At 40.7% G+C, this 27,327-nt stretch overlaps 1 protein-coding gene across 7 annotated transcripts in view; it reads right to left on the bottom strand.

Annotated features, from left to right (window-relative positions):
* The window catches only part of RTKN2 (rhotekin 2), a 48,671-nt gene that overhangs the window by 19,880 nt on the left and 1,464 nt on the right, over positions 1-27,327 (bottom strand). For 2 of the 7 annotated variants that reach the window (XM_038141663.1, XM_038141662.1), the window contains exons 2-6: positions 7,998-8,197; positions 6,211-6,269; positions 2,750-2,803; positions 1,720-1,837; positions 156-356 (exon numbers count right to left, since the gene is read on the bottom strand). In XM_038141663.1, the coding sequence (XP_037997591.1) occupies positions 156-356; positions 1,720-1,837; positions 2,750-2,803; positions 6,211-6,269; positions 7,998-8,158 (593 nt within the window). In that variant the 5' untranslated portion in view covers positions 8,159-8,197. Of the gene's footprint in view, positions 1-155; positions 357-1,719; positions 1,838-2,749; positions 2,804-6,210; positions 6,270-7,997; positions 8,198-11,074; positions 11,193-13,956; positions 14,394-15,137; positions 15,241-16,635; positions 24,174-27,327 lie in introns of those variants that run through there. The other 5 variants (XM_038141659.1, XM_038141656.1, XM_038141660.1 and 2 more) reach the window with 5 other exon arrangements.

Here is a 27,327-nt window from a genome sequence, read left to right as displayed (position 1 = left end):
TTTCTCATTTCCTATTTAAAATGTAAATTTTTTTTTCACTTGGGCAAGTAGAGAAAAAAACAGTTTCTTGGCAGTTTGCCAAAAATTTACAATTCTGTTTGGCCTATTTCTATTTTAAAAGCTATAAAACCAGAACATCAATACATGTGGCTTACGGGATGACTGGGTCAGCAGGCAGAAGGGGTTCAGTGCTGTCTTCCTCCAGCGCAGCTTTGAGTTTCTTCCCTGTAGCTTTGCTGAGGGATGTTTTAAGTTTCTTTGCCAGTTTCTTGGGAGTGTTTGTTATATATAAAGACTCCTCTGTACAGCAGCTATACACTTCAACCTTCACCTGGAAATCTGGGCTTGCTTCATCACTGAAGTGGGGGAGGAGAAAATTTCAGAGCATTTGTTAACAAACTGTGTATGGAGCCAAGGAATGCTTCTGCTGCTTTATAGATTGATGAAGATCTTTCTAATCAAGGGAAGCAATGCCACAACATTCAGGCTCAGATATACATTGATATGGAATTAAGGACTAGAGCACTCAGTAGTAACTTGGTATTGGGGTCATGAGATGGATAATTGCAGCATCAACAATTACAAACAGGAAATTCAACATTTAGGTTAAAAATGGAAAAAAAACACCCACGTTATGGAAACACACAGGCAGGACATTCAAACACACTTAAATCTGGCCTCTACTGTTACACAAAAATCACATGATTGAAAACCTATCCCTGCCTACGGTTCTAAATCAGATTGTACTGTTTGAAAGGTATCTTAGCTGCACCCATCCCCTTCAAATTACTGAAAAAAATTGCTATCTAATAAAATCTGTCATTTACAGCTTAACTATCTACTGCTGCATCCTCTGGCCCACAACCTTTCTCAGTTTTCAGTTCTACTGATTCTCTTGTTCTCAAGCTTAGTCATCAAGCCAGAAGCCTAACCTCATCTTTCAGATACAAATCATGTCATTACACAGATGCCATAATGAAATAATTCCAAAAGCTTTTATTTTAAGTCTTTTTATGCCTTGTGGGATACAACGCAAGTTAAGGGTGCCTTTTCTGCTTTTGTTGCAGTGCTTCACAGAAAATTATAATGGTTAAGTCTCATAACTTTGAAGAAGCAGATTTAAGTCTTTATCCCCACTCTTAACTTGAATGGGTGTTTAAGAGAGTTTAAAATTTGGTTTAAACTCAGTTTTCAGGATCTTAATTTAAAGTTTTTGGTAGTTCTAGTTTTCCAGTCAGTCCTCCTCAGAAAACAGACTCTAAATTGTCGATACTAAAGTAAGGGCGGGAAGTGGAGTCAAGCACACGCTCAGGTAGGTGTAACAGACATGAGGTGTTACATGAGGAAAGAGGCTGTAACCTGCTGGACAGATAACATCTACACCTATAATGTCATCATGCTTTCAGGTTTTACCATTAATTTAATGTTGTCCTTGAGATGTAACTTTATCTCTTTTATATAAAGAAAAATGCTTCAGCAGGGCAAAAATGACAAGTACAGATCAACTGGCACATCTACAACCAGCATCATTTTGTACACAAAAACCAGCCTTCCAGAGATGGGGATCCTCCACCCGCTAAAATGAACAGAGCCTCTACTGATTCCTTTGCCCATAGCAAAACCTAGTGGACCTCAGCCAATCTTATTCATAATCACATCCACCTGCAAAAGAAAACAGCAATATTTGTACTTCATTCAACAGAAGTAAATTATACTCACAATATGGTTACATTTTCAAAACAGATATCTGTTATTGCTTCATCCACAATAGTCACCTCAGTATCAAAAACCTCCGCTCCCAGGCTGAACAAACAAAACACTGCGTAGCGCTGGGATTCTGGAGAGAGTCACAGAGAACTTCTATCAGCCACAGTGCTAAACAATGCCACTGAACAAAACTATTCAAAATGGTAATTCAGACCTCTAAGGAATGGCCCTCAAATTCTTCCCTCCAGAAATTTTCATCACAGATTTTATGATATTTGACCTATCAAAGCTGCTGTATAGGTAGAACAACATACACAAAGGGGAAAAAATGCCTACCTCTATTAGGAGAAAAAAAAAAAAGTAGAGTAATCAGGTATAGTGTCTGCTAGCAACTTCAAAAACTTAAGTAAAAATATAATTCTGTTTAGTAAAATTGACTTTACACACAAAAAAATAACATTTGATCCAAATTCTGTATCATTTTATAAATATGCTACATAGGATTAGGTTATTTTGCCATGCTTTGCATCTCTGACCCTACTGAAAATCAAAGTGAAATCAATGCCAGGTGACAGCTGGAACAGGTTTAGGATTAATCTCCATGACACAGCAAAATGCATGTACTTGAAGGCTATCCAATAATACCCTCAACACCAACAGTCAACTTTCATTTAAATTTCTCATTGGAAACAGCCTCCAATATACTCTCTCAAGTGCAGACAAGACGTAGAACAGTGTGTTTAATCAGAAGTTTCTCAGTTAACCATTTAATACAACGTTCTTCTGTTGCTTCCTCTGGAATTCTTCCTCAGGTGGACTCTTTAGAGAGTAGGTTTTCAACACAGAACCACAGGGTTTTGAACTAACTCAACTAGCTACAACCAGAAACTTCAAATTACAAGCATTTACACAACAAAGAGTAAAATATAGACATAATGAAAGGTCAGAAAAGGGGTTGAAATGAGTATGAACTTCCTCATTCAGTTTAAATTCACAGGCACAAGCAATTGCTGATCAGAGTAATTAATTACATCTTACATACTTTCTTTTTTGCTGAAGTGGTCAGAGCCTTTCCACATTAATGGTATTCGAATATCTAAAGGGGGGAAAAATGAAGGAAGGGAGATGAAGTTATAGTCAATATTGCAGATCTGTGATCAAAACAAATTACAAAAAGGGTGTTATTTCTTTTTCTGATGTTCTGGTGGTAACATGGCCTTCCACCCAAAGAACAGCATAACTATTCCAAGTTTATTATCCACATCAAAAGCAAATGCAATAATTAGTTCAACTTGAACCATCATTTCTGTTTAGAAATTATGCTAGAATAAAGAATGTTTTAAATCTCATTTGGAAGTACCTGAAATAACATTTCAGAGAAGCTGTGTAACGTGGTTCTGAGAGGTATTCTCTGAGCCCATTATTATGCACAGTTGTAAACCAAAATCCTGCTTGCCTTGTGCTGAAAACCACTCATCCCACTGCAAGAGGAAAACCTTCCTGTTTTAATGAAAAGTCTGGGACACTTATACTGCAAACACTTCAGTCTTGTTTTGCTAACCACAGAGAAAATACCACTTGTAATCACATTCCCAGTGAGAATTGTCTTAGTCAGCATAAAAAGAGTTTAGAAATCTTTTTTCTTTTAACACAAAAATATCCTTCTACTTCAGAACCACAGTAGAGAGGCAATTACAAAGCCATTATTTTAAATCATGCCTGTCATTTTAATATTAGGAAAGTATTTTCTTCACTAAATTTTCCAATTTTTCTCCTAAACTCAACATAGTACTAAGTGACATTTTCCTCCAGCTTAGAGGACTCCGGTGAAGACATAATGGTTTTTATTAGTCCCCTGTTAAAAGACAAATGCTGTGAGGGCTTTATAAATCCAAACCTGATTTCTGAAGTACAAGGGTGCTGTTTAAAAGTAAATGCAATATATTAAGTGACACATGATGGCAGCAGTGAACAGCATGAACTCAGTTGTCTTGTGACAAAAATCTTCAATATTGTTATAAAGAAGCATTGCTGACTCCAGTGTTGTCTTCATATGAGGCTGATGGAAAAATTCACATTCATTCTGCTGATGCAAAATGGTGCCAATATTTTGGCATCAGATTGTCATGTATTCCTACAGGGGTTTACCCACAAAACTTGTTAAGTGACATCACATATAGTCACTCTGTCTCAGAAGTTAACTGAAAAATTCAAATTTCACTTAATTTTTATTATGAGACATCTTATTGTAAAAGCTATTTCAATACTGAAACTTTCAAATTCATCTATTTTAAGTGTTCATGAAAACAAATGAACTTTCAAGAGAACTACCAGCGTACAGCTTTAGACTTCTAACTTCCTAAAAATCAATACATCACCATGTTCTGAAACTGCCTTTCACTTCTAAAGATGCATTTGCATAGCAAGCATTTCTAAAAATAGGGGGCTTTACATAAAGAGAAATAGTTTCATTAAAATCATTACAGAAGTCTCTTTTAAACTTTTAAAAGATACATATATCCATCTTTGTCAGAGACAAAGCACGGAACGTTCTTTTCCTAAAATACAAAGGTCTCAAATCTACATTCATATGTGCAAACAGTTACAAATAAAAGCTTTGTCTATCTTTAACCATAGCAAACTCTGAATGACAATTTTAATGCGCTCGATAGACCTTGTTAGCAATTAGAGCACTAGATTAGAGATTACTTCTGTACGCCACTTTCAATATCTTGCTAGCTGAAAAATTTACACCTTGGTCAGAAAATCATCAGGGTATAGACAATCAATCCTGGAACAAGTTTAGCATGATACTTGTAAATCAGCTTTCAATTCATTCTTGGACTGAAAGAGCTGTCATTTATCAAAAACAAAGATCAATTTTCACACACCTTAATTTCAGTTACCATTAGCTGTAAATCTGTGTGGATGCAAACTGGATACATTCAAATACTACAATTAATCAAATTTAAACCCAATGATTCCTTTGTAAAATTACTTTAAATTATGATCATGCTTTTTCATCAACATTTGATATATTGTTTTCTGACCAAAAAAAAATCGATTGGTACAATAACATAAATTAAATAATTTATTCAAAAATATGGGGGATAAGTAAAAATGATAGAAGTGTGAAAAACTGTGGATTGAGGAATGCACTTCCCACACAGTATCTGACACAGCTGCTTTCTGTAGGAGCATATTCCTCAGTAGTCCTGCACAGTTCTTCCCAAACTTTGCAGTTGGTCACGATTGCCCTACTTTTTTGGTAATCGTCATCTGGCATGCACTAGCTGTATGACTAGCTAATAAATTTATAGGTGGATGGATTGCTGAGGGTAGAAAATCAGGAGGTGACCTATAGAAAGAATAAATCAGCAGAGGCCAAGAACAACATTTAGGCTTTTCTGTTGTAAACCAGACCTGGCCAGGCTTCCTGACACAAGTATCTGAAGAAGGGCGAGGCATGGTGTATTTCACCCACTATGGTCTTATTCCAGCAAGAGAAATTAGCTAAAACCTTCCACATCATGAGCAAGATTTTCATACTAAAAACAGAGTTCTTAAAAAATTCTGATTTTCTAAAGACAGCAGAGGTGTATTACATGACCCTAAAGTCTTCATTGCAGATAGCTCTCCAAATTGGAAGAAAGGTGCAACCGCAGCACAGACAAACAGATGCTTTCATCCAACTACCATAAGGAGGAAAGACAGATACACATTCTGCAAGCAGCTGTGCTGGCAAAAAACATTATTGAACCATGTGCTCATCACTCTTCTTCTACTAGAGGCTACCTTGCTTAAAGATATATCAAAATATGCAGAATTAACTGAAACAGCTTCAGCAGTGAGCTGTTCTACGCTATTTTATTCCTAATGAAGTGGGTCAGGGAGCACAAACAGATCTGCTAGCAAAGCTGGCAGAACAGCCACAGGACTGCTGAATGTTGTAACATCCACTACTGTCACAGGCAGACAAAACAATAAATCCACAGTGCTGAAGTTTGGGAACAGGCTGGAAAACAGCCCACTAGGAATGGTTGTTAAATGTCCTTGTTACTAGCTTGCACTGAAGCCATATCACTACACCTTTGCTGTAGTAATCTGCATTGCCTAAATAACATTTGCATACCAGTTATAATTCTGCTCTCAATTTGTTAGACATGCCCTGTACTATCACTTCAAAGTCTGCTGCTGTGGGGAGAAAAAAAAAATTCAGCTCACTCACACTTATTTAGCTTTGAAATGCATTCAGTGTTTAGTGGCAAACAGAAAAGAAGTATTTCCCTCTGTGGAACGCCCTGTGAGTAAAATGGAAATAGAGGGTGGGATCTTCAAAAGCCCATGTGTAACTTAAGCACAAGTCCCCTTGCAGCATTAGAGGACTGATGACTCTGAACCACATACACACTTTAAAAATACAATCTTTTCTGTATAGTTTGCATTTAAAGACACTGTCCAGCTAATTAGCTTCCATAATTAAGTGACTATGCAGCCTCTTACCTGATATAGCAACCTTTGCTCTGCATGCCATCCGGTCTTTTGTCCCATTTTCCGAAGACCTCCAAAAAAGAAAAGAAAAAAGATATTTGAGATGTGTGCATTTAGGTATCTAAAACTCAACTCTTTAAACACTAAGAAGTGTCAGGACTTTCATATTATAGCTCATTTCAAATGCCTTTCTTTAAAGTTAATTTTGGTATCTCTGGTTTAAGATATGAGTCATTAATTTCTTAAGCACAATCTGGAAGGAAAGTACACCACCATTTTTTAAAATTCCCTAGAAGACTTTACTCCAAACTAAAGTCACGCACACATTTCCTTGTCTTTTCCAGCTGCAACAGCATCAAATACATTATCAATTTTTGCCTTCTGTACATGTCAATGAAGATGCAACTTAATTTATTGGTTCTATTATTGTTTAAAGAATTGCCTCCTCCTCTATTAATATAATGAAAATTTCTAGCTTCTACCAGTATCATGACTTCCAGAGGCAGTTAGAATATCTTCTGTTCTAAAAATGTCCTCTCTTTGCAATGATTAGCCTTAAACAAATTCTAGTTTGAAGCAAATACCAAAAGAAAAAGAATTTCAACTGGACTATCAACTACCAAAGATACAATTTAAATGATAGAGAAATAACTCTGTAGCGTGCATCTCTTCTAATGACCTCCACAGACATCTCAAGTACCCCTGAAGACAGAAATCCAAGCAATGCATGGCAGTCACAAATCAAGTACACAATACAACTGTTCAGATAGATCTCCAAACATCCCTGCCCTGTTCTGGACACGTGCCATCACCATTCTGTGCTCACTGACATCAAAGACAAAGAGTTGAGTAAATCAGCACATATACACACTTGATATTATTCCATCACTAAAAACATAAATAAAAGATGAATCACTGCAAAATTCCTTATTTTATTAGGGAAAAGCAATACAAATGCAATAATTACAGATACCACACGTATTATATGCCAGTTTTCAGAATAGGGGACAGAAAACGCTGCTCTTTCCTCCAATATATTCCTCCTATAAGGGAACATTTCTGAAACCAAAAAGTAGTGGAACTGCTCCTACTGATACAATTAACTGGAGCCAAGCATGTACTCACAGAGTTGCTGCACTAAACTGCAATATAATATCTCAACAAATTACTAACCTGAGAGCAATAGTGTCTCTGCACCACGATTCTCAGCATTGCACCCCAAATAATTTCCATTTAGACCAAAACTTTGTAGCATTACTCAAATAAAACACACATAGTTTAGCTCCTGCAAGAGTTATAATGTGAGAATATTTTCAGCTACTTTTCTTGCCATTGAGTGCTGCAGTGATCACTTCGCTGTAGTTAACACAAGCGGCCAGCAGAGGGTACCAATTAACCGTGCTGGGGCCATTATTAAAGGACCCCCGATAACAGTAGAAAGAATGAAAAACACAAATAGCTGTATTCTGACTAGCATAGCTTTGTTTTGTCCCATCAGACTTGGCTAGGCGCCTTTTTGTATGCTAAAGGTGATCAAGAAAATATGTCCATTGTATTACTTGATACTAAATTAATGTCAAAAATAAAATCTGCCCAGGAAAATACGACTTGTATTTAATTTTCTAAAGCAAAGAGAAGATAATGGAATTATTTTATAACGTAATGCTTTAAGGCAGAAGTAATTTATGTTCAGGAGATAAGGAAGGATTTAAATCCACATTCCCAGACAGACTGCTAAAAATTCATGTAAGTAAATGCCTGCTTCATCCTGCTCCCTGTGAATTTGAGCTGTTACTCACTGCTCTGCAGGGCTGCCCGGGCTGGGCTGCTCCTTTTGGCGCTGCAGCTGTGCCCCGTAGGCCCGGATGCGAGCATTGCAAACCAGCAGGCTCTTGACGGCGCGCAGGAGCTGCTCCTTCTGCGTGCTCACCGCCAGCAGCTTGCAGATGCCTTCTCGCATGCGGACCTCAAAGTTGAGCTTCTCTTGGGTGTCACATTCCTAGATATGCAAAAAAACCCGAAGAATTAAATGAGAAACTAAGAGTATTCTTAATTTTTTACATCCTCTGCAGTTGGGATACAGAACTCTAGGTTTTAATTATGCACAGCTATTGCAACGCAGAATGGTAGTTCTCTCTTCAGGAACAAATGAGTAAAACATGGGACAAAACAGACTTACTATATCCATTATACATGCAAATTCTAATCCAAGATTAACTCACTGTACCATCTGAAAGTTACTAAAATTTTATGTGCCTCCATGTGTCATTCATAGAATAATAACATATGGTTCTAGAGAGGGCTAACTGAACAAAGCTTAGAAATTAACAACCCGCTTTTAACAGTGACCCCCTATTAAAATAGACTTTAAACTGAAGAAAATGTCTGAAATATTTTAAATCAGAAACTCAATCTCATCACTTCTTCGACTGTCTTTAAAGAAGTGAAGAAAATCTGTTTTTTTCAGTTACTGTTGATAAGAAATTCAGGTAACAACAGAAGCAAAAAAAAGGAGACTGATCCCAATACTCAACTGCATTAGGCCATGAACTGAAAAGTCAAACAGCTGTGCTGGCTTCAAGACTATAGAGGCATTGTGTCAGATACACTTTTCATTGAAACGGTGAAGTAAACTAAACATGGCTGGCAAGTCACTGGAATTCACCATCACTGTATTTTGAAGGAATGGTGTTTTTTTAAGGTTTTACAAAAACTGCTGGGAAATCACCTTTTTCCTGCCTGCTTTCACAGAAAACATTTATAAATGTGCATTATTCCTCACTTGTGACATCAAGGAGGTCAACCCACAGCAGGCCAGGAAATAATTAGGGTGAAGGACCACAGACTGCTGTCTCCCAAAGGCCTGCTAGATGCCACTGATGGCTGATACACATTACCTCGTTTTGCAGTCGTCCCTGGCCAAACCAAATATTTCTGAAACGTGAAGAACAGTGAATAACAGAATGTTGTCATGGTATTGCAGGGTTGCATTGCAAGTACTTTGCAGGCCAGTAAAGAGTGACACTTTCTCATTACTAACAAGAGTGCCTCAGCTACCTCTGAAATTAACAAGTTCACGGTTGTCTGGTGTTAAATAGCTCCAAAAGCTCACAACAGAGATATTTTCCATAGAAGTTCTCCTGGTACTCTCTACAGCTGATATATGAAAGCCTAGAACCCTGTATGGCACCATGGACTATGCCATTTTTAACCCTCACATGTTTGCTTTTCAAAGTTTCAATCACAGCCAGAAGAGGATAAAGCAGGGCAACGATACCTCTGCATTCTCAGCACCCGTATCTTTATTCACACTTTTTCTTAGGACTCATCCCATAAAAGAACACAAACAAACAACAACAACAAAAAAAGCAGTAAATAGCTTTCATCCATCTTCTTTTCTTCTGAGTCAAATTTTGCATGGCTATGCAAAACCTAAGCAAGGCCCACACCTGTCCCTAAGAAATAATTACTTATTCTCTGAACCTAAACTAATAAATCAGCTGCTACAAAGCTCCAAAGAATGACGTCCTACTTCCCCCTAGTAATTCCCAAGACAGCAGGCCTCTGCACTGCTCTGGCTCCTCTCTACATCTATCACCTGTTACAGAACTACAGTGAGGAAATAAACACACCTATCTGGGGCATCTGCATGTATCCATACTGGCTTTCAAGAACTGCACAAAGCATTCAGTCCACACTACATCTCAGCCAGGCTCACACAAAATATTCTGGACTAGCAGTGAATGGCTGTTGGGCCATAGCTTAAATACCACACTATATAAATCTCACCACAAGGAAGGATTTAGCAGCCTGATTTGGGAATGTATAAAGTTCTTTGTGCCTACCAAAAGAGATTGGTCAGCTTTTTTCCCCCCACCATTCTTTCTAAAAATACAGGCACACCATCTGGACTCGGAGGAATGACACAGCACTGTATTGCCATATGCTGTCTACTAACACACCGTTTCCCTTGTGAGGGCCATCCTTCCCCCACCAATGGCAGCACAATCCAGACGAGATTATTAACGGCTGCTGGGATTTTCAGCCCCACACTCAGGAGCTAGGTAAACAACACTTCTAAGAAGTGTCTTTGTATTCCCCACCTAAGTAAACTCAGTATAAGAAATTTCTAGCATTGGAAAGGTAATGCAGTCACAAAGCAAACAAAAATAACAACAGCTGAAAAAAATTATAGGGATACTGCTGAAGGTAGGACAGGTAGAAATTTTACTCCATTTAATTGGTAACTTCAACACAGGCTTTCAGAATCTTTTTCCAAGGTACACTTCTGATTTACTGCCACAGTGATTTACATCCAAACCCTACAACTCTACACGCCGTAAGTATAGTATATCTTTTTAAAGTAAGCAGGTAGCCAGTAGTCAAGCTACAGCCTGGACTGAACGGCTGAAAGTTTTCTAAAACAGGGGCTATGAAGTCAAGACACCAGCTTGGGCATTTTACAGTTAGAAATAGAGCACTTGCTGCAATTGACAGCCACAGTTTCACAGACATGCCCGAGCTCAATTTATTTGGGTTTTTAAGCAACTCGAAGCTTAAAAAAACCCCTGATGAATCAGAAAACCAAGAAAGATTAAAGAGGTGCAAGGGAGCAGCTCCGAGAGCCTGCAGAGAGGAGGGTGAGCGGGGGGGGCCCAGCTCGGCCCGGCCCAGAGCAGCCGCTCCGCCCGGGTCCCTCAGGAGCGCGGCGGCACCGCCGCCACGGAGCGCGGCCAGCCCGCGGCCCCACAGAGCCGCCGAGCCGGACACAGCGCAGCTCCCGCCCCCCGGGCCGCCCGCAGCCGGGCACCGCCCGCCACACCGCCCCCGCGGCACCCGAGAGTGCGCACCGGCTCTGCCCTGCCCCGGCACTCACCGGCCCCGCGGCGCCCGGCCCGCCGGGCTGCTGCCGCCTCATCACCCTCACCCGCTTCGGCGCCGCCGCCGTTCAAACCTCCCGCCCCGACAACGGCCGCGGCCGCCCCGCCCCCGGCCCAGCAGCGCCCCGCGGGCCAGCGCCCGGCCCGGCACGGAAAGCCGCAGCTCCGCCTCGGGGGCTGCCCGCTGCTGCTGACGGCAGCGCTAACCCCCTCGTGTTTAGCCACAGCTGCGAGCGGCAGTAATAAAGGCCAGGACAGTACCTGCCTTGGCGTCTTTCTTCCCCGTTAATTTACTTTCCTGGAACAGGCCGCTGCCGCCTCCTTCTGAGGAGTGCCCTTACGGGGAGCGGCTCACGGCAGCAAGCACGGCTGCTCCAAAGCATGCCGTGAATTTTAACCGTGTTCTTGGGTTCCTGCAGTTCATTTAATTATGCATCTTTATTACGATGGTGCTTCAGTAGCTGCCCTAGTAGCACGTATAGTTAAAAGTACACTATTATATACTGAGTAAAAGTGCATTAATTATTCACTAGATTGCCTGGAGAGAAATAGGAGTCATATCTCTCTCTTCTGCTGCCAGTTTTGCAGCTCTGTTTGTCTTTGGCAGATGAAACAAATGAGCCAAATAGTGTCTCCCATCCATTCCTCATCCCTGATTTCTTGGCTTTCCTCTCCGAATTCCTCCTTGACAGGTGATGGTCAGAAGCACAGATCCTCATTGCTTTGCACAGGGTTGTCAACATTTGTGGGAAGTAAAATGTGCTGGAATGAGTGAGATATACAGTGTTGCTAACAGTTTTCTACAGGAGACAGAAGTCTCCAGGCTAACATATGCTTATTTAAAATATAAGAAAATGCAGTTAGAAGGGAAAATTTTTAAAGCATCATTGCTTCATCAGGATTTCACATAGGTGCTTGGCAGCTCAGCTGGACCCCTGACATTTACAATTGGGGCACAAACACAGCGGGCTAGCCTTGAAGGAAAATCATGAACGTCTGGTCCAAAAGTTTGCATTCATTGGTGCAAGGCAGAGGTCAGGGAGCTCTGCTTCCCTCCAGAATGCTCCTCTCACCTGGAGGCAGAGATGGCAGAGGCAGCTGTTCTGGAGTTCCTGTCTGCACCTTGGGCCATGGTTCTTAGGGCAAGGAGAGGCATTCAGATATTCATTAGATACCTTCATGCCATCCTGAAGCCCTCTGCATACCACCGGCAGGGCACCTGCCACAACTGGGAAGCTGTACCCTGTTGCATATAGGTAAAACCTTACAAAATAAGGGCCTTGTTACCCTCGTGAAATCGTGGCTCAGGCCTGTTACTTCAGCTGAATAGAAAAGGACTGTGGGAAAGGGACTCAGCTGAATTAGAGGTAGAAAAACAAATTATATAACCATTAGGTGTTCATATGGTGGTTTATGGTGGTTGGTTGAATTACATTTGTTGTGCTTTATTGGAATGTAACTGATAAAGGCCTAACTGCTTTAAAAGGCCTGGTTTTTGCAATAAAGGGCTCTCTTGCACCTGCCTGGGCAGTCTGCCTTGCTCTGCTTCGTAACACTACCCCCAAGGTTATTTATTTATGCTGCATTTTTTTCCTGTTATTTGGATACTTCCTCCTGTTCTTTAGGTACTGTGACTTTCCCAAAAAGTCTTTGTCCAGTGGAGAAATCCCATCAGGGAGCCAAAAGGCTTTTGCTTAATCAAGGTATGATACTTAGAGCTGGGTATGGACAGCCAATATATCTAAGAGTGAGCTTAAGGGAGGTTTAAAGGGAAGTCTCCACCTAATCCTGGTGCTTCATGCACCCAGGATAAGCCTTGGGCTCTTGTCTCTGCTGCAGAGTTCAGGATTTTGGATACAGCAAAAGCAATCCATCAAATGCAGGGAGAACCATGAGATGACAGATCAGAGTGCCCTTTTGCTTTACAGTATGGCATATCTCTTAAAGTGGGGTCTGGCCTCTCCTGAATCAGTCAGGGATGGGATTTGAGCCTCAAAAATCTACACGTCATTTTTTAGGCTACAGAAGAAAACTAGAAACAGTAACATGTCGTGGAGTGGAATTGAACCAAACAGGCCAAAGTCTCAGGTTGATTCACCCATATTATCATTGAATTGGTGCTTGACCCAAGTTGAGTGAGGCTACAGCCTTGACTAAATGGCTGAAACTCTTTGATGAGATTGATGTCAACTGTGGGAGCAGCTGGAAGTTATAACCTTACTGCAGGTAAGGAATAAAGGAATAAATAAGGGAATAAATTAAGGAACAAATAAGGAATTAATTACTGCAACTCTGCCTTGCTAACATCCCTTTAGCAACTCACCAGTGTCCTACCACAGAAAATTGATACAACCTGTGAAGACACACTGAAACACTTCCTATATGGCATCATCCCAAGCAGTTCAGGTTAGACTCTAGAACAAACCCACCGGTTCAGTCTTTGCAGAAGCCCTGCCTCCAAGACCCCCAAGAACAGCTCTCAGGGTACACACCAACAGAGTTTGTCAAAAGCCAGGATGACTACATGGATACAATAAAAATCACTGCAAAAGTTATGCCCCAAATTATTTCAGGCAATCAGCATCTCTAAAACCATTTTGCTGGTGGTGTAGACAGCTCCCAGGAATCTGTGGCAGTTGTCCAAGAATTTTAGATGCTAATTAGCATGGTTTTGCAGTACAGTCTGTTCAGCAAATCTGAGTCTTAATAAAGTCCCAAAATGTGACTGCTAGCAGCATAAAGAGCCTGTGCCTGCAGCCCTTACACGCTCCTACAGACACTGACTTGAACTGGAGCCCTTAAGAAATCAGTGGCAGTTAAACGTGTAGGACTAAACCCTAAGCAACATGAATAGTATCTTCTCAAGCTCAGTGCACACCTGCTCTTCAGCTGGTTCAAATGTCCAATTTTCCAGTACATTAGGAACATGTTTCTGCAAAGTCTGGCTTCTCACATTCTTGCACCTGCTTCTGCTTTGGTCCTCCGTTACATTCACTTTCTAGAGATGTTGGGTTTTTTCATTATCAAATCAGGCTTCATAATTCAGTAGATCTGTCAAATGCTTAATAAAAAAAACTAAACATTTCACCACACTTCTAGTATTAGCTTTTAAAGGAACATGAGACTGAGGCTTTAAAGAGTATTTCTACAGGCTTTGAGTGAGCTGAGATGTTCTTTCCACACTTATGTCTAGCTCCAACAAAGCTCTTCTGCTGCTGTTACAGCACACAAACTAACTTGAAATGGAGAAGGCTTTATGCCGTCTACATTATCCAGAGATTTGAGATTCAGCTAGTAACTAACTATTCTGCTTGCTCCCCAAGAGCAAGAAGAGTAAATGCAGCAGACAGCAACAAAAAAAGGAAGCATTGTAACCATGTTTTTTCTCCAGATAAACCTGCACTGAATGGCAGAGAAACCCAAAGGCACACCCTACAAAACAAGGAAAATCCTGCACAGTCACTACTGCTAGTGCAGATAAGTCAGAAGGGGGTAGGGTGAATTAAACAGGGGATCTATATCCTGCCTTCTGGGGTTTCTTAAGTGAAACATTTTTTTCAGATGAATCACACCATCCTTTTATTTGGCATTTGATTTGCATTGCAAAGCATTTGGCTTCCTTGTAGTATTAGGGAGACTGGATAGCAGAGAAAAGATCATTGTCTATCTAAATCACTGTTCTGCTCAAGTGTTAGATCAGCATATTATTTTAAATGTTAGGCCCATCATTTTGGTTTAGCAGGTACAAAATGTCTACACCTACTCTTGACAGCACTGCAGTATTTTTCTTAATTTCTTAGTTCCCACAGCTTGCTACACCTACTCCTTGAATATCAGAGTGTGCCAGCAGAAATGCATTCAATTCCTCTTCAGATTTATCCTAAATGGGAATCTATGAAGATTTGTACTGGACACGTGGGAAAGAATTTGCAAAGGCTTTTTATAACTGACTACTTATTTAATTTTAAACTGAAGAGCAAACTGTTCCCATTGATTGCCACGGTATGTGACCACTATAGATTGGTGAAATGGGCAGAGACTGGAATTTAGGGTGTTTACCTGACCACTTACTGCAGCCTCAGTGACTCATCTCTTCATTTCTGCTGAGGTCAGTTGAAAGTCTTTACACTCTCTTAGCTGAGCAGAAAGGCAACATGTAGTCCTAGAAAACAAAATATGGGTAACTACAATATTGTAATGCGCTTCAGGTTCAGTTTTGATTGGATAAGGGGAAAATTAATCATCTGTCTGACAGTGAGGTAAAGCTTAACCCTATACTGATGAAAGTTACGTCAAGAGAAAACTTTATAGGCTCTATCTTAGCTAACTGAGCAGTGTGAAATAGGCTCCTTCTCTAAGGTAGTCATGGAGCCAGTCATTGAAGATGTCATCCTATAGCACACAGGTGCCCAAGTCAGCTAGGATGTATCACCCTTATCTTCCTGCCATAATTAGAGCAGCCAAAATAGCTTAGAATAAACTCTTACTAGTTCAGGTATTCTCAGATTAATTTTACCCTGAGAGCTTGTTCATCTTTTGGCTCAAGTCTTTTTTTTTAATGTTCTGCAGTTCTCCTTCAACTGCTATAGTGCTCCCAATGCCACCATGACCACATCTCTGTATGATGCCATCAACTAAACATTGATACCAAGGTGCTTCAATGAACTATTTTGTTGAGCATTGCATGTTCCTGTAGACTTTCTAAAAGAAACTGCAAAGGTTGAGAATGTACAAGGAATTATTCTTCCTTTTTCCAGAGGCCAGAAACTGACTCCTCACAGTATTCCTGATGTCAATCCTACATTGAAATGCCTTCAGATTAAATTAATGTAGCCTTTTTGAATCACCATATAAGATAAATGCTCTCAAAATACATTTTATAACAGGAATACTAAGTTACATAAAATCCATCCCCATATGAATTTGGAAAACAGTTCCTGAGATCAAACCTGAAAAGCTTACCAATCAAATGAAACATTGCATGACTTTAAACTGCAGTTTGATCATCCTCTACATCCTAAAGTTGCCTATACCCAAGACAGTGGATGAGTGACCAACCAAGGTATACCAGTCACATGTATTCTTCTGCTTGGGAGACCAGGGACATGGGTTTTGAAGCCAATTCACATGTGGTTCCCACACAGGTGCAGAATCAAGCCCATCAGAAATATCCTGTTGGACAAGGATCCTCACAGGTGACTGAGAGCTTCACTAGCAGCCTTTCTGCAGCTGAGAAGACAATGTGGACAGGGTCTAACAAAGCGTAAGTTTTGCAGCCTTTCCCTCAGTTTAGAAATTTATGTGGTCTGTCTTTTCTAGCCCATTTTCTATCTTTACAGCAGTTGAAAGAATGAGGCTATCTTTAATTCCTTTCAAAATCAAAGGTGATTGGATTTGGCTGCTTGGATCTATTGCTTATAGGGGGACATTCATACACACAGATAAATGGTGACACAAAAATAACACTGCTGTTTAAACTCAGAGAGGTCCTTTCAGCTCCATATTATGGGGACACTCCACACAAGGAGGCTTTCCAAGAGATTCTACGCTGCCTTACCATGCCTTTTACCAGGATTCCTCTGTTGGTTAGAGCGTCCTGATGTCATGAGTTCTTGGACATTTACTGCAGGTAGCATTTGGTGTATAAAATATTCATCTGAGACAGCTGCAGACAAATGTTTGCTAGGCAGCGTGCTGGTGAAGTCACTAGTTTGTGTCACAGGAGAATCTAACTGGGCATTCTGCGTTCTGGTTTCAGGGTTAGGCCTGTTAGGATTCTTCTCAATTGATCTTGCACAGGCAAGTGAGAAGTCACTGGATCATTTAATGGATTGCCACTTTGAACCTGAAAGGGGAATAAGTGCACTGAGAACAAAAAATCTAAAGATAAACTCCTATATGAGAAAATAATGTCAGAAAATCATCTTCCTTTTGATAGACAGAGGATTTCCACCTATTGCTGTGAGAGCAGATGTAAGCCCACTTCTGATAGCAGCCACCCAGGTAAAAGGAGCAATTCTCCAGTTAGCTCTTGGGATTGGCTTTTTTTTTCCTGAAGGTAGATCCAGGCTAAGTATTTGCAGATGGCCTCTTAGTTTTTCCCAAACAATGCAGAATATCTCTGCAGAACACAATCCTTGGAAAGAATCTCCATCTGAAGTGAGTTTGTAGTTTGGTCTGATTTTTGCAAGTACTGGAATATAGGTACCTAGGGAGAGAAACCCAACAAAGCAATGTGCTCTGGAGGCCAAACAGCTTTAGCTGCCCTCTGTGCAGCCAGCTGCACTCAAGTTCCCCCTGCACTGCAGCATTGCTAAGGAAGTAAATAGTGACTCACCCTTAGCACTGCACATCGAGGTGACAGCTGGCACAATAACTGAGGCACAGTAGCCCAGTATAAATTAACTTCTTTGCATTTCACACACTATTTGGATTGTTTTGATCCAGTCTCAGGGAGGATATCCAAAGGAGCATGGATAGGGATCTATACTTCACTGCAAACTCACTTTGCTATAAGAAATGTTTCTCATTTGTACAAAATTGGTTTGTCTCAATAGTTTTCCCAGTCACACTTGGGGCTATGACCATCTACAGCTCTTTAGTTTTTCCTGCCTTGCCACAAAGCTGTAGTTTTTCTGCATTTTTCTGTCCTGAGTTGGGTTCCAGCTGCATAAATGGGCATTTGTCATACAGATCAGGCCAAGAAAGAGTGAGCCAAAGCAAGAAGTATTAAGGTAAATGTTATTTCATGAAAATAGCACAGCAAAAAAAAAAAAAAGTCTCATTATGATCAATAAATTTATTGATGTGTGCAACATAATAACTATTTCTGGCTGGAAATTTCTATCAGAGGTTTTAAGCCACTGGTCTTTAAGGAAAATCTGGCTTGCAAATTATGTCCTGTTTTTTACAGAAATAGACCCTGAATAAATATTGAACAGTTCATCCACTCAAGTGCTTAGATTAAAGAAATACATCCATAGGAATAAAAGGATTTAAGTTTTTAGAACTGCCAGATATTTTTTCTATTCTCAGCATCCCTAGTTGCTGTGCTTCCACCAAACTTCTCCCTAAATCCAGTCTCTTCCTCTGCCCCTCAGAATGCAATACCACTGAAATAACTTGCCTCCTTGAAACCTCAAAAGAGCCATAATGAAGCAAAAAGTACTTGTACATTACAGCCAATACTGGGACCCCAAAAAGGATGTAAGGCTGCTCCTAGGGCACAAGCCCAGAGCCAGACTACATCTTTTATACAGGTGATGCTTTTTTGTGGAAACACTGTGGTGTTGGATGGAAATTGTCCATTTATGTGTAGGAGGGACTAGGATATCATTCCTTAGGGTAGAAGGATCCAGGGGAGAAGCTTGCTGCAAAGGACCCTGCAGACACCCCATGGCTGAGGTGATGGGCAGCACCCTCTCTTCAAGCTTACTACAGCTGCACTGAAGGAAACCAGCCCAGCTGCCTTTTCCCCCTACTCCAGTTCCCCTCAAAGTCAAACCATGGGGAGGGGTTGCAACTGGGCTGTGCATGTGTTCTCCTCAATGTGAGATGGAAACATTTCTTGCTAATGTTAATATTTTTTGCCTAATAAGATGACCCATTTTTACTCATCATTACAAAAAAATCAGGGGTTGAGTAGCAAATATGAGTAACTACATTTTACCTGAGGTTGGTTTGTCAGACATTTCTATCATCCTTCTAACCATTTCACAGCCTGTTAAATGAGCTAAGACAACACTTCATGTCACTGAAGTGAATTTTAAATTAAAATTATGGTAACAATAAATAGCACCTCATGTTTTTACAGACAATTTCATCTAGAAGAATAAAAATAACTAGTTCTGCCTGGATGCATGCATGACTTGCACACATGCACATGTTTATTTCTTATCTAAAAAATCAATTTGAGTTCTAGGAAGCTATTTCTAGCACTTGATTCTAACCGTGTGTTTGTACAGTGTCATCAAAAAGCAATCAGGATGTTTAAAGAAAAACCAACAAACAGCAAGTGCATTTTTTATACCAAGTTTTTTAAGATGCGAATGCAGATCCAGAAGGACACCTGCTCAAGACAATCCCCACGTACTTTTTTGCTAACAGTGTTTGTGCACCAAGGCTGTTTTAACCAACAAGTTAAAATCTCTGCTTTCTTTTATTTCTTCTCTGTTCAGGAATGTCTTCCCTATCCATAAACAATCTCTGCAAGACTAAATCACATTGTTTACATACAAAAGGCATTCTATTTTGTGAGAGAAAACATCAGCAAAAGCAAGCCACTACCTAACAGGAAGACCATTTTTTCTTAGTTTAGTTCATCATGTGGACACTCACAACAAAGTCTTACTCTTTTAAAAATACCCCTGCTCTCTCATACCATCCTCTAAAGACATGTATTAACTACCCTCTTTAAAACACCAGCCCAGGAGGGAGCTTTGAAAGATGCAAGAGGGCTGCTGCTCCTCATCTGCCCTTTGCCTAAAGTCTCTCTCCAAAAGTGCTTCTCTCTCATGCTTTTGTGAGGGACAGGTTCTTTCACACACGTGTGTTGCCACACAGACAAGAACACACTCTTGCTGAATGGATTTAAACAGCCACTTGGCACCAGCAGCCCCTGAAGCACCCAGAACTTCATTAGCAGCTTTCATGCAGGCAGTACACACATCACTAATCTGAACAGCTTTTTCACATTACCACCCTAGTCACACAATTTTTTAGGCATTCCTTTCAAATTATCTTATGACATGGCATTGCTAGGTTGGTAGAGAACTTCTTAGACAACTTTAGAGGTAATAAGTTTCATACATATTTGGCACCATAATGGCTTATGTTGTAACCTTACTGTAAAACCTTCATACCTTCTCTGTAAGTCCTCATGAGCAGCTCCTCAAACACTGACTCCTTTTCTCGTTCTTCTTCACAGCCACTCAGCCCTTCCCTCACCCAGCACAACCTCCAACTCTGCTTCTGCCCAGCTGCCCCACTCTTTTATAGCACCCATCCTAATTGGACACAGCTGTGGCCTATTAAGGGCAGGCCTGTTCCTAATTCTTGGTAATTAGTACAGCTGCAACTCCTCAGGGGTGAGATTGCCTTCAGCACTATCTCTTTTTCTTCTACAATCCATCCTCCCACAGGTTTACGTGCCACCAAGAGTACTTTACTGGCAGTCATCTCAACAGCTGGCTAGAAAGCCATCCAAGCAAGCAAACATCCATGAAAGCAAACAAACTTCTCCAGGCTATGCCTCTGAGGGATCAGATTTTTATAAGGAATGGATCATTGTCTCGTTACTAATGGTTTCACCTCTGGGCATTTCTAAACTGAATTTACTGATCTAGCCAAATAGCCTCAGTTTGGGATTAAATGTTTCAAAAGAGAACAGGCAAGGGACTCTAATCACAGGCAGCGCTGCAGCTTTCATTAAGGCCTTGGAGCGAAACTGCATGGGGAATTTCGCATGCTGGGAAGGCTCACCTGAGTTTAGCATAGGCATCAATCAGTTTGGGGATAGAACCAAGCCCCACTTGGATGAGATCAGTTTGGGCTCTGTTCCTGCTCCTTGTGGGAGGATCCTTGGCTGCAAATGATATAAAGTTAGCAGCCATCTGGGGGCAAGAAATTTGAGAAAAAGATAGAAAACACCATGGCCCAATACATTTTTCTCCTTTGGTGAACACATGTTCTTTCAGTTCCCAGCCTCAGATGGAGCTAGAAGTGTCTGGTCATACAGCCTTCAAGACCTACTGCCTGAGAGATAGACATGGATGTTACAACATCTGTTTTAAGGAATTTTTTTACCTATTGACTCTTACCTGTCTTTCAAATTGTAAATATATCTATGTTTCACTGCACATGTGGCAGTGGCAGGAGCACAGTATTTTCCAAGGACTGTGCCTTTTATTTATTCAATTTTTCCAAGGATACTAGAGCACAGCTTGTTTTCTAGGGCACAGCTTGTTTATTTGTTTGCTACCTGCATACATATCTTTAGTTCACTGCACTTTTTAGCTCCTGTGAATAATAACATGTCATTTACTTCAGAGGCTTCCTTTGAGAAGAAGCTCCTTTGTGCATAAAACCATTTGACAAAACCTTCTTACATTCTCACAGGCAGGGCCTTCAAAGTGGTATTAAAGACCAGCACCTTGCTCTGAACATGGCAGAGTTAGCAATTGCAAAGGGTAGCATTCATTATAACAACAGAAATTAAATTGTCCCTCGAAGGACAACAAACTCACCTCATTGCTTTAACATAGACCATTTGGCACAAAGTACCAGATGTAAATAGAGGCCCATTTCTGCAGCAAGACACTGCCTAAGACTTCCATAGTGAGTACCATTTAGAGAAGAGCAGGGCTGCAACAAGAGACAAGCAATTGCCTTGCTTTCATGCTCAGGTGAATTTCACCCCATCTAACAGATTTCTGTCCTTGCCACATGCAACCTGCTGCCGAAGAGGCAAAGGACTCCAGAACAGCTCTGCAGTGTCTGCAGAAAAATATAATTTTTCCTGCCCACTTTGAGCATTGCTTGGCTGCAGTCTGAAAACTGCATGTTACCAGCAAAGCTAAAACACTGGAGAAAACCAGGCTCTTTCATCTCACTACCACATATGAGCTAATGAGTGTTCTGTACTTTTAAGTTTGTCCCTTTCTTGTAGATTGTGTCTTCTCTTTATCCTAGAGGAAGCCTGTTGGCTTAAGTGAGCCCCTCTGCAGTAACTCTGAAAGCCTCATTCATCCCCCATTCAGAGTCCTACCCAGCAGAAGCCTCCAGCCTACTCAGTCATTCTCCCAGGACAGCAAGAGCTGATCCCCCAGACCTTGACATGTAATGCAAACGTGAAAGTGAACTGCTCACATGAATATCAGAAAAAAGAGGAAAGGGCGTGAAGGAATAGAATTGTCCCTAAGCAGCCAATAAAATCAATATACTTTCAGATGACATTAAAGACACAAGTCTGAACTGTCTTCTGTGTGTCCCTATGTGATACTTGGGATGCAGGTACCCTGAGCAGAAGGGAATTTAATCTATGGAATCATTTAATATATTACATCAATGGGAAAAGCTGCAGAGCCAGATTGTCTCAGGGAATAGAAATGACTACACTCAAGCTACAGAAAAGTTTGTAGCATTCTACTAAGTTTTGTCAGTATTCTTCTGAATCCAAGCTAAGGTTTCCCTGTTGGTTTGAATTTATTACCACTGTATAATAGTAAACAGAGAATAAAATACATTTTATTGCCTAAACTGACATTTTATTCCCTCCCTCCTGTTTTGGTTTGGTTTTTCTCCTTTTGAAAGAACTGCTGTGTTCTGTTGCTTCACGGTCTGGGTATTTTTCAGTATACTCTTCCTTTGTGTTCCTTCTGACTTATTGCATTATCATATGTAGAAAAGTGCCCCAAACGTAGTGGTCCTTAAAAATCATGTTAAGATTGTTGATACGTGACAGCAAAGACCAAGCAGCCCATGCCAGGAGGAACCAGAAGCAACATGGCAAATTCTCAGAGGCATTGAAGTCCCTGGCTATAGGAACTGACATGAATTTGAGATTTTACTTAAGAAAATTAAATCAAATAATTCCAAGTCATATTAGTATGGATACTACATAGGGAATGTAACGGTATTTTCTTCATGATTTAAAAATTCTTATCTGAATACAGAAAATGCCTAAAGGACATTTGAAATTGAATTGTAATTTGAAATGAAATTGAATTTGAGTTGAAAGGACCATAAATACCTTCTAAGGTTCTGTCTTCCCTATGCTTCATTCCAACCAGCACTTGGCAATCGTTCTGCTAATTGAAACTTCAGTGGACACATGATTTTGCAAAAATCTATCATCATTCATGTTGATATTTTAATTTCCAGAAAGACCAGTGATGGAAGAAATGTGGGCTTTGTGCAATTGATTTGTTTGTATGGCAGATGTTGTGTGGAAACTTCTTAGCTTGTGCTGTCACTTCCTGCTGATCCCAAATCCATTTCAGATTGTGTGACAGCATTACCTGGCCAGAACATGGGAACAAGCAACATTTTCAAATCAATTAAAACTGAAACAGGATAAGCTCTGGATTTTTCTCTTCCATTATTTGGGCTTTACTATCAGCCATGTTAGAAAGTGCTCCCCCCAAAAATATCTTGGCTTTCATAATGGATTACCATCTGCAATGTATTTTTATCTTAAAGCTACGGAATCCTCATCCTGACAGTCCCAGTGCTGTAGACAGAGGTGCTGCTACACTGTGGCTGCTCACATAAGGAGCAGGAGTGAAATGGCTTTGTTAAAAGGCTCCAGTTTATTCTCATGAATGTTACAACTCAGAGCTTAGACTTCCGACCTCTGAAGAAGAGGCACTGGAAACTTAGTATGTTCCTCTTCCCTTTCAAAATAAGCACAGTAAAGAGTTACTTGGCTGGAAGGGAAATCCCTCCAGCTTTTCCTCTCAAGAGGTGCTGGTTGTATTTTCTTTATCCTCCTAACTAATTGAAGTCACTCTTTTGGAAAAAAAATCAAAATGGTTGAAGTTCCAGCCATATCTCCTGCTGACACTTCTCCCCACAGCCCGTCTTCTGTCTCTTGGAAAATATGTTCACAACCATTTCCCACCTGAGAACTCTCACCATGTATGGGCTAAATGGTGCAAATCAACCCATAAGAGAACCCTTTATTCTCTATTTTCCCATAAGAGCATGCAACAGTATGCATAGAGAAGAGGAAAGCTCAACAACCTTCTGGAGACAGCTCCAGCCAAGGGTTTCCTATCAGGACAACAATGAGTTTGAAGAGCCTGAAGGAAGGCTGGAAGCTGACTGCAAACCAGGCAGGATAAGCTGCTGCAGGACCAAGGGCAGTCCTGCAGCTTGGTGCCTCTCTTAATGCTGTGACAACTCGTTTGAAAACACAGACCTGACTTCATGTATGATTTCAAAAGATGGAAGACTGACATTCAGATTGAAGTGCCCCTCAAAAGGAGGAGAAGGCAACAACTAACCAGCACCAGCACTCACAAACTCAACACATACATTCATGTTCTCCTCCCTCCTGTTCACTCTCCCTGCAAGCAGAGTGCCACCCAATCAGTATGCTAAAATGCCCCTCCAAAAGCCTCTTTCCTACTGCGTGGGTATGAGTGCCAGTGGCAGCAAAATGAACATTGTTGTATCATTGATGATTCCTGAATATATCTGCATGCAAAGGTAATATGAATCCTCATCCAAGGCACCACTGCCACATAAATCACTCAAATACTTCTTTCAAGTTTCTAAGGTCTTTCCCTAGATTTTACTAGGGAAAAGTAAAATACTTACTCACTTACTTCCTCTCAGTAAACAGGAAGATGGCAAGTATTAAATGCAGGTAAGTTTCAGCTGCTCAAGTTATGTGCATCTGTAGCTCACACTCAAACACTGAGAAAAACACAGCCCTTCCCAGCATACAAATTAACTGAGCTGAATAGGCACACCTATTTCGGGCACAGCTTTACAGAACGAGGGGACTGAGCCAGAGCCAAACTCTCAATCCCATCTGTATGCAGTGGTAACGGATGTGCAGCTGTGTGGTTTTGTATAACCATATATAGCTCAGGCAAACTTCCCCAAAAGTAATTCCATGCAAATTCATGTCTCCTATAAACTGGCTAGATCATGCAATGAAGACCTGTGCGGGGAGCGTGGGTGTGAAGAGGAGAGACAAAAATTTCTGACACCCCTCTTCAAAGCAAACCAGTACACAAAGAAGGAAATCAGAGGCTGCTGAATGTAGCCAAAGTGATCATAGTGAATCCAGTTCTACACCACATAAAAAAGGCTCCCACAAACATGTCAGCATTGAGAGCCTGAAGGGCATGTGAAAACAAAACTGACTCACCTGTGTTCCTCATTTAGAGTAAGAAAAATAAAATATCATAAGATAAACAAGTACAATAATATGTAAAAAGAAAACCAGTTTTATAATATCCCCTTTTCTATCTACCTTCAGTAAAGTGGAATCGTCAGCTTTAAGGAAGCTTTAACCTATTTTAAGGTCAGATGGGACCCTGTACAACACCTGCAGACTACTACCTGAAGAAAGGATGAATACTATGAATATTCCACCTTCCTTGCAGCACCAAACAGGTTGGTACATGCTGTTTTCATTTAAGTAACTTTTATCCTTCTGGAAATTATACTGCAAAGTGTTTAAAAAGATCTTGGAAGAGAGAGGTGTATACAAATAAACAGGATAATACCTCCCCAGCAGCTGGCAGAATTTCAGAGTCCTACATTATGGCTGTGTCAATTTGGGCTTTGTCTAAGTGATGGGGGTAGATTCTACTCACTCCAGATTTAAATCAGAGAGGATAAAGCTCAGACATATAATGGCTGATGCACATTCTCTGCTACAAAATGCACAATTACTGGTATATTAAAGGGAGTCTGTTTCTGTCCAAGTGCTAAGAGAATGACTGAACTGGACATCCAAATGGCAGCATCAGGAATTGAAAACTGAAGGCATGAGGAGCTGTGAGGGGATAGAATGGAGATGGTATAGAAAGTAATCTTACCCCTAAGGAGTTGCGGCTGGGCCAATTATCAAAAATGAGGAGAAGGCCTAACTTCAACAGGCCACAGCTGTAACTAATAAGAACAACAGGAGCCATAAAAGAGTAGGTTGGCTTGTTAAGAGAACATGCCCCGAGGCAGGAAGGGAACTGGAGTTAGTTGGTTACCTGGTGAGAGAGGAAGGGTGTACTCGGAGGAGCTGCTCACCAGAATACACTGAATAGGTACGAAACTTTTGTAAGAAAGAGATGATAGTATAAAATTCCTGTTACATATATGCATATATGACAACAAGGAGCTGGATCCTAATCCAGCAAAACAAATACTTGGAGTGCAAGTAAACCCTGAGAAATCTTGAAAGAAGAATTTCTGGAGCTAAATAGTTACCTGACTTCAGATCTAACTGGCCAAAACTATACAGCTTAGGCTGCAGAGCAATAGGCTCCTGCAAAGTCATCAACATTTTCTGTTCTGTAAGACCATGAGGGCTCTCATTACTGTCAGCTGGAGAGGGCAGGTAGATGTCACCTCTTCTAAGTGTGGATGAAGCCTCAGGTAGCATCCCATAATGCTAAGCTCACCACACTTGTATAGCATTTATCTGCACCTTGGAGCACCAGCACCGAGTACCTGTGACATGGAGGAGGTAGGAAGGCAACGGGCACAACAGAGAGAGAATGGACAGTAGAGGACAACAGCCAAGGAAGTGGGAACCAAAACATGGTTACATTCTGTCAGTGTTGGCCTCCTACAAAGAAATAGTCAGGAGTCCCAAATCTGGCAGCAAACATTGTTCAAAGCTATTACCTCCTGACCTTTTTAGGCTTTGGTACTGCTTGATGACAAAAGGGCAAATCACCCCATTTAGGCAAGGTAATAAAGGACAGCTAACTCATGCAAAATGCTGCAGCCTGGATGGTAGCCCACACACTTCAGAGATTAGCTGAAGCTCTGAAAAGCAATTTGAGTAACTTCCTTTGATGTACCATCTGGTGAATAATTTACTGGGAATGTCTTAATCACATCAAAGGTATCTATCAATGTGCTCAGATTTTCTCAGTGTTTAAGACTCTGCCTGTATATTGCGCTCAAGGAACAGACATAATAGTACAGAATTAAACTTTACTGCAGTACTCCCACAGTAATAAAAAAAAATCTGCAACATATTAGCAGTATGGCCTCAAGGACTAGGTTTAGGAAGAGCAATATTTCACTGTTACCTCAAAAAGGCTGCTACTCTACAATCAGCCTTGCTCATGTTTCCCAAAATTTATAAAATAAGACACATATCTGTGGCATAAAAAAATGTTAAGAAGCACATCTCCCTCTTCAGAGGGCTTACTGGCAGGGTTCTCTAACATCAATCACATGGGTTTAGACCCAGAATAGATTTAGACTAGATATAAGGAAGATATTTTGTGCAATGAGAGCAGTGAAACACTGGGACAGGTTTCTAGAGATGTTGTGGATGCCCCATCCTTGGAAGCATTCAAGGTCACACTGGACAGGGCTCTGAGCAGCCTGATCTAGTTGAAGATATTTCTGCTCATTGCAGGAGGATTGGACTAGAAGGCCTTTGAAGGTCAACTCAAACTGTTCTATATGTCTGTGACATCCATTTGTCATACTCTAAATGGGAGTACTATAATTACTGCTTCCCCTCCCTTAAATATTAAGACTAAATTGGGGTTGTGTT

The sequence above is a fragment of the Motacilla alba genome, chromosome 6 (assembly GCF_015832195.1).
Source record: "Motacilla alba alba isolate MOTALB_02 chromosome 6, Motacilla_alba_V1.0_pri, whole genome shotgun sequence".
NCBI lineage: Eukaryota > Metazoa > Chordata > Aves > Passeriformes > Motacillidae > Motacilla > Motacilla alba.
Note: the sequence above shows the minus strand (reverse complement) of the source record. Positions and strands in the feature narration are given on the sequence as shown.